At 32.5% G+C, this 15,415-nt stretch overlaps 1 protein-coding gene across 3 annotated transcripts; it reads right to left on the bottom strand.

Moving 5' to 3' along the window:
• Positions 1-220: 220 nt before the first annotated feature.
• zbtb32 (zinc finger and BTB domain containing 32) lies at positions 221-15,408 on the bottom strand. 3 transcript variants are annotated; one of them, XM_046862156.1, is made up of 5 exons: positions 15,277-15,408; positions 10,278-11,302; positions 6,728-6,828; positions 2,080-2,253; positions 221-1,222 (listed from the first exon to the last, which is right to left on the bottom strand). In XM_046862156.1, the coding sequence occupies exons 2-5, from the start codon at positions 10,874-10,876 to the stop codon at positions 993-995; spliced, it is 1,104 nt and encodes a 367-aa protein (XP_046718112.1). In that variant the 5' UTR covers positions 10,877-11,302; positions 15,277-15,408; the 3' UTR covers positions 221-992. The 3 variants fall into 3 exon arrangements, with proteins under 3 accessions (XP_046718112.1, XP_046718114.1, XP_046718113.1); XM_046862158.1 differs by lacking the exon at positions 15,277-15,408 and adding an exon at positions 15,126-15,153; XM_046862157.1 differs by lacking the exon at positions 15,277-15,408 and adding an exon at positions 14,797-15,082.
• Between the last annotated feature and the right edge of the window lie 7 nt (positions 15,409-15,415).

The raw sequence follows: 15,415 nt of genomic DNA, 5'->3' as shown, positions 1-15,415 counted from the left end.
GGCAAAAAATATCTGTTATTACCGCATTATCAGGAGACCCAGACAAATTGCATATTCGGAAATTTAGAATTTGCGATTAAAAAGGACATTTTAAGTACGTAGTTGCTAAAATAAGTTTCTTGTAACAAAAATCCTTAGGCTTAGGCTAACCACAATTGGGTTTAAAACAATTAAGAAAACTGAAGAGAGTTGGGGAAACAAATTTGAACACAAATACATGTTCTGGTAGTAATGATAATGCTTTAATTCTTTAATTGTAAAAGCCATGAATATGTTTATCATTATACATATTCTGAGTGCTAAAAAAGCAACAGTGGTATAAGGAACAATGTTTCTGTGAAAAAAAAAAGTTTGTCCCTTGAAGACAAATAAAAAAGGAGCCTGATGGTTTTGAGCAATTGTATATAAATTGCATATGGCAAAGTTTTAAGGCAGCAAAATTCATAAAATACACTCTGTAAATATTGAATTCATTTGAAACATTTAGCATTCAAAAGTGCACATCCGATAAAGGACACATATCCACAAAGGCCTCGTCTCAGAAATCCTTATGTGATAATGTAATGAATGATTCCTTCTATTCTTTCTTCTTTTTCTTTCTGTATTTAGATTTTCCTAACATTATATTAAACCTTTTATTAGAATTGATCAATATAAAGTCAGAAAATAGACTGTACCCAAATACTTCCAGAAATACTTTTGCTCAAAAGCAAGATGTGAAGATGTATAAACTGATAATACTGAAATTATTTATCATAGCATGCTATGTACATTATGCGGCTTAATTTTTTTCTCACTTTACAATCTGCTACTGTGAAACGTTTCCTTATGTTTTTCTTTGTCTGCACATAATATTATAATATGATTTCTTTCTATAATTTTTTCTATAATTTAATATAATAAAATATATGTATCTTATAATTTATTTATTTATCAGAAACATATTATGGCTGGCAGATTATGGAATTTGGCTGGTCAGAATCTTCTGGCTCTTATGCATGGCAGATGTAGAGGTAGGTGCTACTCAAGCTCCAGTTAGGGGGAAAATCCTGAGTTGGATGACCCTTTAGATGCTTCTGCATGGTGACCAGGCTGCTGCAGAACTCTAAACACAATGTGCACTGGTATGGTGTGGCACCCCCGTGAGTGCGCAGGTGCTTGATCATAGCAGAGTAGTCACGTGACCGCTGACCACACAGCCGACACTCAAATGGCTTTTCACCTGGAAAAAGAAAAATCTTAATTAAAACACAAAAATCACACACACTCTAAAACAGTGTCCTTTCCTTTCTTTTAATTATTAATGTTTATTTTTATTGCTGCAATTTTTGTAACTTTAATATATTTTACCTTTAAATTATTTTTCTATTTAAGAGGCAAAACATATGCTTACTTCATGAAACATGAAGCTTTTTTGTAACCATGAAATAATTTCACAGAAACCTTCAGCATAGATTTATCTAATGAATGTTACTTTAAACTATACAATAATATTTTATTATTATACAATAATTATTTAGTACTAAAGTTTTAAAGTACTAAAGTTCTTATTATTTCTGAAATTTCCACAAGTACAATATATTATTACAATATATGGTACAATATAGTACAATCTAGTACAATATATTATTTGCAGGGTATTTGTTAATGTTAACAGATTTAATAAGAACATGGCAACTGATGTTGGTAAGTTGTGATTTTTACAAGTGTAATAACACAAGTGTAAAAAAACAAACCTACTAATAATAATAACAAAAACTAAGCAATAATAATAAGAATAATAATAACAATAATAATATTTCAGACCCCCTATACAAGACGGATGTAATATTTAAAGGTAGAGCAAATCCAAAACCTTTGTGAATAACTAGGACTAAACAAATGTCATTTCTAATTGTTGGGGACATGGAATATGCATGAGAAAATGAAACTGTAAGCTTAAAATAAGGTCAATGTATATAGGTAAGGAAACCACCAAAATCCATTACAGTACAGCCAAAGAACAAAACTTTGGTTAGAAGTCTAAATAAATTCCAGATATGTATCTAGAATGATGGTCATTTGTCCCCTGTGTTGTACCTGTATGAACCCTGAGATGTGTATCTAGCTGGTGTTTCAGACTGAATCTTTTGTTGCAGTGTTTGCACTGGTAAGGTTTTTCTCCTCCATGGCCTCTTCTTAGTGAGCGCAGTGAACGCTTCTCTCTTATACCCCGCTGACAGAACTTGCACTCATAAAGAAGCTCCTCTAAACCTAAGAATACAGGCGAAAGAAAGGATGATTGGTAAAGACAATTGTTTCAGATCAGTTCTTAACGTTTCATCTGGATTTTTGCAAACAGAATGGACACAGAAAAATAGAAATAAGCAGTAACACATTTCGAATTTTATTTATTTATTTTCAGTTTAATTTTGTGCTTTTGTTGTTTTTTCAGTTATTATTTCAGGTGATCATTGGAAATTTAGAAACCATTTCCCATTCCTCCCATTTTTTAATCACAAGCCAGTCCTCTAGTAATGTTTTAATGTTGCATTCTAAACTTTTAAGTGAACCTTACTAAATATACCACAGTTAATTGGTGTACAGTAAGTACAACAAAAGATCTGGGCAAAGATTTGATTAAATTAAATTAAATTCAGTTTGGTTCAATTCAGCTTTATAGAAAGGATTGGCCTAGTGTGTAGGTTCCTTTAACCATTATTATTTTTAATACATTTTAATGACATACTTATATTTACATATAATTGTTCCTTTGAAAAAAGATTTATGTATGAAATATAGCTTGGGGCATCAGGTATTAAAAAAAATCCTTATTCAGCCAATTTAAAATTAAATATTATAGACAGTCTCCTAAGTGCATTACAAGTACATTGGGTTAGAAGTTCTGTCTTTGTTGTATACCTGCTCACATGTTTTAAATTATCAGCTTCTCATGGCCAGTATGATTACCACAAGATAAAAGCGAGCCCAAAGAGAGGTGGGTGTTTACTTATATACTGGTCATCTCATGACTGTAGCTTTACATTTCCCCTGCACAAGCATGTTATGTTTGTGTGCTCAACAAGCTGTCTAAATGCTTTGATGTGGAAAAACACCATTCCTGAGAGCTGGCCGCATGTAAGACAAAAAGATATGTGTGTGTGCGTGCGTGCGTGTGTGTGTGTGTGTGTGTGTGTGTGTGTGTGTGTGTGTGTGTGTGTTTCTGAGTATGTTTGTACACACAGTATGTGTAGGTCTCGGGTATTTATGTATGAAAAAGAGATACTTATAGTTTGTACTACTCTATCTGGTAATTTCAGATCAGAAATATGCAGTACAGTATATGCTAAATAGATTTGACTATTTTGCTTGTTTTGGTATGTAAGTGGAAAAAAGATAAGCAGGTCATTGTGGTCAGTTCACTAACAGACACACATGCCACAAATTTCCACTAGGAAGTAACCTATTTCTTTACACAATGTAGGTCTATCTATCTATCTATCTATCTATCTATCTATCTATCTATCTATCTATCTATCTATCTATCTATCTATCTATCTATCTATCTATCTATCTATCTATCTATAGATATATAGATATATATATAATATCATTCAATTAGCTTTTCCCTAAATCTTTTCCAGTGAGGTTGGCTTTTCCCCCCAGATATTTCCACCTTCCTACTATATTGATCACTTTAGAGATATGTGTGAATGATCACTTTAATGCTTTAATGATGTCAGGGGGAAATTCATCTAGTACAGCAGAACAGAGAGTACAAAGTGTACTTAGCAATTTGCATTACATATAAAAGATAACAAGAGAGACATTATAGACATTTATATTAATTTAAATTTCTATTACAAATCAACTATACATGCAGCTCTAAAGAAAGAGTATGTGCGTACATTTACAGGTACATAGCTTTGTTGATCTGTGATTCTATTTGCTGGAGGGGGTCTGTATGTGTAACTGTGCAGTGCTTTGTTTCCTTTTTTGTAAATGAAATATAAACTGCTACTGCAGCTTTCTTTGTCACGCAGGCTTCAAATCTGACCACTCCCTTACACTCACACGCTTCAAGGCTGACCACTTGCCTGTGAAAAACTTTTGCATGTTTTCTGCACACCTCTACTTCTCAACCAGATGAAAAAAAAGTGTAACTTCGATTCATATATGTATCTGCTTATAAGACTATTATCTATTATTCATGTGTTAGGGATCAAATGATTATCTGGACTTGATGTAAATGTTGCTAATTTGTATAGTTTTAAAGTAAGAAAATGTTAAAAAACTTAAAAAAATAAAGATAAAATCTTGCAGTTTGTATAAAGGTTGAGTACAAAATTGTTTGTATGTATTTGTATATATATATATATATATATATATATATATATATATATATATATATATATATATATATATAGTTTGGTTTGCAGGTTACAGTTTGCACACTGCGCAAGGTTTTTATAAAAGTTCAATCATTCAATCAATTAAAACTAAAATTTAGTTGACACCTTTAAAAATTTATGCTTTTCGCAGGTTACCATTATATCATTAGAATTGCAGTTTGTAGGTCACTTTGTGTTTTACTGTACAACTTTTATGTTTAAATGTTATGTGTGATCAAAAACTAGGTAGTGGTATTCCAAAGTTGCCATACTGTGTTAGGGGGCCCATTTTTAGATAAGCACATCCTGTGACAGCTTTCGGTGTGCAACCTGCTGTACTGCTCCATGTGTCCACACACACACACACACACACACACACACACACACACACACACACACACACACACACACACCACATCCTCCCTCACAAGTCAAATGATGAGAAAAAAAAAAAAGTGGTTAACACTTTTGTCTTTGTTTCGATACCAAGAGTGTTTCTGAGAACTAAGAACATATGGATGAATACTGCTTTAACTTTGTTCTACATGACAAGAATGACATACAACTTTTTGGTGGGTTTTTGTCTATTTTTAAACTCTCCTGCTCTTTTTCTTGTTTGCAGACATGCACATGCACACATATGCTTTTATACAGGATGCTGTACAGAGAAGAAAAAAAAAAGAAAGAAAGGAAGCGATGAAAACAAAAACATTAAAGTTCCCCGAGCTTGAAAATACCATGAAACCTTAGATGCTTGCTGCATTAATTAAAGTTTCAAAACAATTTTATCTACCTATCATGCAACACACATAGAGTTAAAGACAAGTTTAGGGTAAAAGTAATGCCTGCAATGCTTCCTTGTTATGTGCATGTGGAACGTACTGTACAGTGTCTACAGTCAGGCAACCGCAGTAGTGCACCAATGTACCACAAGAGAGAGCCACATCATTCTATCTATCTATCTATCTATCTATCTATCTATCTATCTATCTATCTATCTATCTATCTATCTATCTATCTATCTATAAATCCATCCATCCATCCATCCACCCATCCATCCATCCATCCATCCATCCATCCATCCATCCATCCATCCATCCATCCATCCATTTATCAGTATTCTCACCAACATAAGTAAGAAATTCTTGGAGTGTAATGTTATTAAAATATATTCCACAGGATAGTGTGATGTGTTCTTCATAGTAGCCCTTATATCCTTATATCCAAAAACTCTAGCAGCAAATACATACATTCCTTTAATAGGCCTTTTTTTCTTCTCTTGAATTTAGGTAATACAGAAAAACAAGCAGCTAGTCATGTTACCAAGAAATCAGAAAGTCATGTGGAACTACTACCAGTTAGAAAACATTAACAATGTAGATACAGTTTGAAATTCAGAAAATATTTAAACTTATGGCATTTAGCAGACATCTTCATCCACAGCAACAATTATTACATTTATACAACTGAGCAGTTGAGTGTTAAAAGGGCCTTGTTTAAATGTCCAGCAGTGGCATCTTGGCATCATGTCCTTCTGATTAGACATCACACGTCTTAACCACTCAGCTACCACATGCCACAATGTCCAAATGAAAACTATTGTATGTTGTTTTTCTTTGCTAAATAATATTAACAAAAGTAGAACATTAAGAACAATGTTTAACATTCCGATAGATATGTATATGATTGTTTATTATTATTATACCTTTTTGATGTGTATATTTATTAATTTGTAGTTTTTTATGTAAACCTTATAACATTTATGAATTTATGCATTTATTATTAGTTTGAGAATTATGTAGGGTATCTATATACAATAATACTAGCCCTTTTGTCAGTTCTTATTATATGATAAATGAAAATATATTAGAACACAAGTCTATAATAAAATAATAAAAGTGTTGTGGTATAAGTCAGAATAATATAAATAATTAATTACAGTTTTAAATACGGCAGCAGATTATACTACATCAAAAAATCGCAACCACTGTACGAATTTACACAACTGTGCTTTGTGTCTAGTATTTGCTTTGAGTATGATCGCATTCTGCAACTATCATGCTCAGTTTCAGCTTTCATTATTCTTCATGCAACTATCATACACTTGTTTCTGTTCAGGTAATGAAACTCTTACTGGCTTCACTGTCAGCTCCTTAAACACCTCTGTGCTTTGGTTGTAAGCATTTCATTTCACAAGTTGGTATACAACTCAAATGAATAAAGTTGTAGAACCTTATTTCAGTATTCACCTCAGTTTACAAACAATAGTCATCTATGAGTTTAAAAGATAGCCAGCTATTTGTTTATCATTGTAAAAAATAAAATAATAATCATGTTAACCAGTGTGCATCATTTACCTGAAGATGCCGACCTGGTGCTCTGTCTCCAAGGGTTTTCGACTATTGTCTTATTGCAATGTCTACAGTGTCTCTCCTTATCTGACTGTACCTTTGACTTCCTGTGAAAAAAATGTAAAAAAAACATGTAGGTTTAAATGCAGCAAGATGTGTGTGTGTATATTTCCACTTCAAAAAAGATAAGATAGATAATGGTAATAGGCCTTATTTTTATCTTAATAATTAATAATATTAATAATAATAATAATAAGTGAACACGGAATGTGTTGTTTTTTATTACATTCTCTTGAATTTAAGATAATATATTTTTGTCTGTTAATCTATAAACCCCCTGTACAAAGGCAAAACAGGCCACTGAATCTGAAGCAGCTGAATAAGAAAAAATGGGTTGAACTATGTATAATAACATTCCAGGATTGCATTTTATTTGGACTGCCCATAGCTAATTGTGTAAAAAAAATGACAGTCCCGTCCACACAAAAATGTATGACCGTTACATGTGCTTAAGCTAAAGCACAAATATGCCACTGTAAATATTTAATGTGCAATTTTATAATTAAAAAAATTAAATAAACAGCAGAAACAACAGCGTTGCATTGCAACTTAGATGTGCGCTATTCAAATCATAAAGAGAGGATGAAGTACTGAAGAACACATTGAGTACTAAAATGTGACGTAACCCTGCAGCACCGGCATGCTTTTTTTTTAACTACCAACCCCTACCAGAGCTATACAAATTTGTAAGCTTTAGCATATTAAAACCTGACAGCTTATATCTGAATATGAGCCTTATACAAGCTTAATACATGCTTCTGTCCATTTTTCTATGGCACATAGCTCTCTAACAAGTTGTTCATATCGTGACATTCACTATGTGATCACAAGTGTGATAAAATCACACTTAGCTAGCAAGGTTGTAGACACCTTTAAGGCATACTATGGTTCTTCTAATTATGTGAAAGTCATTTGAAAAATATAAATATATATAATTTCTTGAATTTGATGTGTCAAAGTATTTTCTAAGTAGAAGTATAAAAAAAATGTTTCTATCTATAATATTTTCCCCTTAAACTTTTTTATTGATCTGAATTCGGCCTCATAAAAATAGTTTTTACCAAACTTTTTTAAATCTTTAATTTAATTAGAAAATAAAGGACATTTTCTAATTAAGAACTATTTTAAAAAAAATCACAAAACTGCATTCACAGTTATATAATGGTTAACATTAGTGACTCATTTGACACTATGGAATCTGTAGTAGGCGATAGTGGACATTTTAATATCTACAGAATGAGTGGAAAAAAGATTCCGCCCGCAATAAATCTGTTTTTTTGACTAATTTCAGCCTCAATAAGTAGTGCTCAGCCAGAACACTTGAAGATAGGTCATAAATGGGTCTTCCAGCATGACACAGACCCAAAACATATGGCCAAGGCAAGAATCTGATGGTCTTGAAGACTATTCCAGCCTTGTGCAAGTCTACAATCTTGTCGCTGGTGTCCTCTGACAGCTATCTGACCAGATTCTGTGACAGGTGTCTTTTAGACATAACACGAGTTTATATTAGGAGACTAATATATCTTATATTAGTCAGAATTCTTACTGGTTGGTAGGGGATCAAATAATTATTTCTCTCAATCAAATGCAAATTAATGTAAAACCTTTTTATGGATTTCTTTTATGTCTCGCTCTTATAAAAAAAAAAAAAAAAAAAAAAAAAAAAAAACACATACGAATCTAACTTTGTCTTCAACTTTTGTCTAAACATTTTACAGCAATAGGTTTCATAGATACAAATGTCTATCACTATTTTCTTTTGGAAGAAAAAACGTACTTTCCGAAAATAAAAAATAAACAAACAAATCACACAAAACGACACAAAAACAAACAATTAGTGGGTTTTTTATGAAAATAGAAACATTCGTCAAATATAAAAAGTATGTTATGACCTGTTATTAATGTTATTGCCTTAATATAGTATCAGGGAGCCTTAAGATATAATACCTAAGGCCTCCAAACATGATAGTTAAATTGGCAAACTATTCATAAATGTTTTCATTTCAACCCACCTTCACATATCACACCCTGCCATCACTGGCATTGTCTTTGTGCGTTTTATGTTTGGGCTATTGTTTGTTTATTTTGTTTGATTATGAATTGATATGAAAGACGCGTCATCTGAAAACCATGTTACAAACATGTGCACATAAGCAACAAACAATGGTTTAAAATGAGACTGAAACACTATGTAGTGCTGTGATGGAGATGAAAAGAGACTTTCATATTTGCCATTTGGGTAATCAGGGGGATTAAAGGGATCTCCCCTCAGTTTCTCCATCCTGATAGTAATAGCAATTCATTTTTCTCCATAACACTTCACACAAAGGAACTGAGTGGGCAGTACAGTGCAGGGGTTCACACACTGACGTACAGTGTCTGCATGAGGTTTGAGTATGTAGTGTGTAGGAGTGCCAATTAGCATCTGTTCTGCATACACTCTGCAGATGTTTAGAGCAGATGTTTAGCATCTTGTTCAGAGTAGTGTTGCATTGAAATAATAATATAAAAGAAGCATTGCTAGCTAAAAGTACAATGGCATTTGTGATTAACTGTGTGTAGGTGGAGGGGTAAAGGAAAAATGTGTCTATTGGAAAGACAGTGTCAGTAAATACACATTCATACAGTAACATAATTTGTGGTTATGACATACCCACAAGTAAAAAAAGTGTTAAAAGGCATTAATTGATCTTTGCAATTCTAGCATAATTGCTTTAGATCTGTCAGTTGTGTGCTTTTATGGATCATTATATGCCACATAAACAACATTTATTTTTTTTATTATAACAACTGATTTTATAATTCCTTGTAGATTGATAATGATTCAATGTAATCATTTGTATGAGCTCTAGTAATAATTCATAATTAGTAATAATAATAGTAATAATTAATTAACAGTAAAGTGTTAGTATTCATTAAAATGTCATAAAAAAAAAGTCTGTACTGTATCTAGTGTCCTTTATAATTACTAGTGTCCTGGACATAATAAAAAGGAAACCATGATATTTTTTATGATTATACACGTTATAAAACGTTAGAATGTCTACTAAATGTTTTTCACAAAAACTCTACTAGTCCACTAGAAAACAAAATCCAATTTTCATTTACATACACACTCAATGTACTGTATGTTGTTAAATACTGAATTAAAAGGAAATAATAATAATAATAATAATAATAATAATAATAATAATAATAATAATAATAATAATAATGTTTAAAGGAATTACAGATTTTATATTATATTATTACATAATTAGGCTAATATTTATATACTTTATATTTTATTATAATTAATTAGTATACATTGTTTTATTTTATTTTAAGGCAAAATCTTCAAATAAATAATTTTATCAGTTATTTATATAAGGAATTTTATCAGTTGCTGATTAATTTCTTTTTATTTTAATTATGCAATAGAAAAATTAATTATTATAATTAAACTTTTTAATAGGACCTACATAGTTCCATTTCTTATTCACTGTGATCATACCTTTCTTTTTCCTGTAATGCAGGTGCTCCAGGCAGCATAGCATTGATGAGGTCTGTTTTTCGTTTTAATTCCGGGACAAGCGGTCTATCGAAAGGCCTAGATCGTAGGATGTGTGGATGTGGATGAAGCAGGTCTGTGTAACCCACTAAAGATGATGGCATCTGGCGCTGGAGAGGGTGCTGTAAGAAGGGGTACATGGGTGTGGGGTATGAACATGCCACCATGTGCTGGAATGCCATGAAGTCGGTATAGGCAAGTACCATATGATGTGATGGGTTTACGGAGGGCCAGTGAAAAGAAGGTGTCTGTGCTACTACTGATGTGGAGGAAATGGGTTCCCTAGAGGCTGTGGGAGTTGCTATGGTTATGGACATAGGGGCTTTCTGTGGTGGGGGTGAGAGGTTAGTGACACGTTGTGACTTTTCATGGTCAAAGTGTGTCAGAGGAGATTCTAAAGAAGAACTGAGAGACACTTCATCAGAAAAGGGGATTTTTTTTCTTGAATCACTATCTTCTACATAAATGTTGGGGGAGGACCTCTCTCCTTCACTATCTTTAACCCTGTCCTGGATCCCCATTTTCAACTTACACTGCTCCATAAGTGACTGCACCTCCAGGTGCTGAGCTCCCCTGAGCAAATCTGGAAGGTCCCCTTTGGGCACTTCTACACAATCACTGTATACATAGTCAAGGATTTGCTTAACAGTTTTTGGGGAAATGCCATCAACAATGCAGGAGTAGGTTTAACTGGATTCTGGCTGATTAGCTGTCGTTCAAGGGTCTTGCTGGCCCAGGAAAGAACTAATGCATGTGCTTTGAAAGTGTAACCCTCCACACTGAGGACAGTGTCACATAATGTACCTGCCCTCAAAAACATTTCAGTCTGATGCAAATAAGGCAGAGGGTGGGGATTGCGGATTCTGATCATCTCGGCACAGACAGAAACATGTAATTCTTGAGGATGTAAGAGGAATTCTGGGGGAAGTTATTACGGTGAATGATGTACTGGGAAATCTCCATTCACCCTAACAAAAAAAGAGAAAAAAAAGAAAGAGATTTTTATGTTTACATTTATAAACACTGGTGCCCAGAGCCACTCATATAAATGCTTTGCAATTGATTATAACAATATTTTTATGCTAGTGCAAGTAAAGCAGGGCCTAATGATACAGTCAGGCTAAAAAAAAAACATTTAGTGATGCAAGATGGTGTGACAAGAAAAACAGTACAATCAAGGACTTGCTTATTTATCTATTTGTATGATTTGTATGACTCTGCTATTATCTTTTTTTTTAAATAAAAACGCATATTATTTTCTGCATTTTCATGTGTCTGGCTGTGTGTCTCAAGAACATATGGTTGTATAATTCGATTGACCCAAAAACTGAATCAAGGTCACAGCAAATGTCTGAGATAAGATTTTTTGGTGACATACAAATTAGCAGGTACTAGATTAGAGTTGCTGGTAGTGGTGATGTCGTTGGTGTCAAGTTCTACTTTCATATTACTATTTTCACCTTTTTTTCTTTTTATTAGATTTCTCTCTCTCTTTTTTTTCAGAGATAAACAACTTTAACGAGGTTGTACAGTAATGACTCACACAGTGTCTAGCATGTCTAGTACTGCACTAGAGGGAAAAAGAAAAAGGTTGATAGAAAAGGATTCATATCAAGTTCTATACAGAATGGTGCCCCAGGATGACAAGTTATCATCATTCTCCCAAATTGCATATCTAACCGCAATAAAGTTTTTGTTGAATAATTAAGACTTCATAGCTGCATATTAATGCCATTTATATATGATTTATCTGGTAAACGCCAGGCTCTTAATGTTTAAGTTAACATTAACCCATATTTTATTTGGAAGGATATCTTGTCAGGTAGTACACAAACATAGATTTGGTTGGAGCATCGTTTATTGATAGAAAAGGCGTAGATACACTTAGATAAACACAATTGTCCAGTTCTATACAGAAGTGTTTTCCAGAAGTAGGTCTAGCCTTTGTTTAAGCGTAACTCCCACCCTCCATTCTGACATGTGTCATCAGATGAACACAGACTGTAGGAGGTGTTTGTCTACAAGTCTAGCCATGTCACAGCCGGAGAACACCACTTACACTTTGCATCATCATTGAAATTTCACTCTAAAAACTCGGACTAAAGCCACAGACCTCCTCAGAATGTGAAACTGTGACTAATGCCAGTACACAGCTTCTCATAAAACAAAGCAATGAGTTTTGTTTGATCAACAAAAATGGTTATACAGTAGGTTGGTTAAGATATATATCTACTGTAGTAACAGTGTGATGAGTGTAAATTGTACATCATTTTGATTACAAAACAAATGCATCAAAGGATTATATGTCATGTAGCATGAATGTAAATTATTTTTCATTTTTCTATGAAGATATAGTAGATCTTTTCGGCCTAATAAAAAAATCCAATAAAGTAAAAGTATGTTGTAACTAATGCTAGTCAAAAAATCTCCAATGATTTTTTTATTACATTTATATTTTTTACAATACACGACTCTTATTAACTCCTATGTGTTCAGTTTGAAAAAAAAGAAAAAAAAAAAAAAAAAAAGCTAAACATGCTTGCAAGAGCATATGCAAGAGATATGATCACGCCCCCTCAGTTTGTTCTTGATGATGATAATGGATTGAACGGAAAGTAGACGTGGTGAAGTGATACCATATTTTCCAAATTTAATATCTAAACTATGATTTTCTTCCATGTGTATATTAACATGTTTGCATATCTTACAAATCTTCAAAAGGTAAACTGGGCAAATACAGTTAATATAATAAACTGGTCAGCCAACATTACAATAAAATGTCCCATGATGACCTAATGTGCGGTAAAATTATGAGCAGGGTTGTGGTTATTCTTTATTTTATCGAACTTACTATAATTATTTTTCTCCTTTGTTTTTTTTAATAAGTAGATTCTCTGTTCTCTTTTGAATGTATTTATTTGTATTTTTTTCTGCGAGAACAGATGTCTTACTCTGGTTAATCATATCTGTCAGAAGTAACCAAATTGAAGTAAAAATGACAAACATGACCAAATGCTAAATTATGAATGACGCTCAAAAAGTAAAAATACTCAGAATAAAAATTATTATCAAATTATATTATTAATTCCTAGTTTTTCCCCACTGTTTCGTGGTGACTTTATGGTAACGCTTCTTTTATTTTTTTAAATTATTGTTTAAAATATGTTAAGTACTCCAATAGGTGTTATATGTTTATTTAGCTTTGTAAAGGTTCAGCCATTTTTTTGCTTGTTTAAACTCCTGTGGTTTCTTATTATTATTTTCAGTTTCTACTACTGAGTCTTGACTGCTTTCTGGCAATTGCATTAGACTGAAATTTGAATGCCATAAATAAAACTATTAGTTCATAAGAAACTTTCAAATAATTAAGTACTTGTAAGATGGAAACAGGGTTTAAAATATTTGAATTGTTAGAAAAGGTTATTGCTGACAAACTTTCAGTAATATTCAGGTCATGCAGTGATGGGTTTAAAAAAATGAAAAACAAGAGTATATATATAAATATATATATATATATATATATATATATATATATATATATATATATATATATATATATATATATATTACATGGAAGTTACATTTATACTTAACTGTAACTCCAGCATGCTATGGTAATACACTTTTAGTGAATTTTTAATCACATTAACACTTATTTCTGAATTTATAAATTTTCAATTAAATGTGACATCAGTAAATAAAAATTATTTGCTCTAGCTGCATATACATAATGCACATTTGCAAAAACTGTGAAGTCTGTCAACGGCCAGAATAAACGTCTACCTTAGAACAAATTTAAATACATAGCATTTATTTGACAAAATTGTGGAATGCTGTTAACGTTCTTATTGCACATATAATTTGCACAATAAGTTTTAATTAAGTTTCTATTAATGTTTAAGAGCCCTGGGGAAAAGAAATTAGCTTGTGAAAGCCTATGCTGCTTCCAAAACAAGATAGCATACACAAAACAAATAGTCACACATTTTATATATATTTATATATATATATATATATATATATATATATATATATATATATATATATACACATATCTATATCTATATCTATCTCTCTCTCTCTCTCTCTCTCTCTCTCTCTCTATATATATATATATATATATATATATATATATATATATATATATATATATATATATATATAGAGAGAGAGAGAGAGAGAGAGTGGGTGTCTGTACACAAACATTAAGCATTATAGATCTTCCTTGCAATAGTACTGAAGCCCTCAGGAGTACAGTAAATTTCTATGTTTACCTCATCAATTGTGCCATTCAAAACACATAACGCTACAGGTATTCGCTAAGTCAATTCTGAACACTCTGTTTAGCTTATGGCAGAAACAATCGAAGAATAGTTACATTTGCTACACTGAAACAGATGGTGTTTTCATATAACTGGTAATTTATCTGAAAATGCTAATTAGAAACTAGATGACAACTTACCTGTTGTGTAATTCCTACAGTTTAAAACAACATCGCTACTTATACAAAGAAGAGCCTAGTCCACTGCTGCACATCGATATATAAAAATCACTAAACACATAACAATGTTCGTAATTAAAAACCACTACTTAGATTCCAATGCATGTTTGCCATCCTATAATGACTAACCGGGTCTACAGAGTGTGCTGTTGTCAGAAGTCATTGACTGGTTGACAACTTTTACAGAAAACCAAACCTGCAATATAAAAAGTTAAGGACCACAGAGTAAAAGACAGATAAATACAGAGAGACAGACAGAAAGAGAGGCCCACAAGTAAAAAGGGGAAAACCTCTTAGCAATGACACATCCTCTCCAGGCCTGCAAACTAAGGCTCTCTCCACACACACATTTACAATCAGTGTGACACATGCGCGGAAGCTTTTAAGCTGATTTGTTTTTTCTTACTTAACAAGTAGCAGATTGAGAGAAGAGAGACCTACCGATGCATTCGAGGTTTAGGCTCATGCCCTCAGTGGGCGACGGTACAGATGCATACACACACATACACTGTGGCTTTACCCAGAAATTAGCCTGCTGGAAGATTAAATGTAGGTGAGTTACAGCATGGCCACCTCTGGC

The sequence above is a fragment of the Silurus meridionalis genome, chromosome 12 (genome assembly GCF_014805685.1).
Source record: "Silurus meridionalis isolate SWU-2019-XX chromosome 12, ASM1480568v1, whole genome shotgun sequence".
Taxonomy (NCBI): Eukaryota; Metazoa; Chordata; class Actinopteri; order Siluriformes; family Siluridae; genus Silurus; species Silurus meridionalis.
The sequence above is the reverse complement of the archived record's forward strand: the minus strand, read 5'-3'. Positions and strand labels throughout refer to the sequence as shown.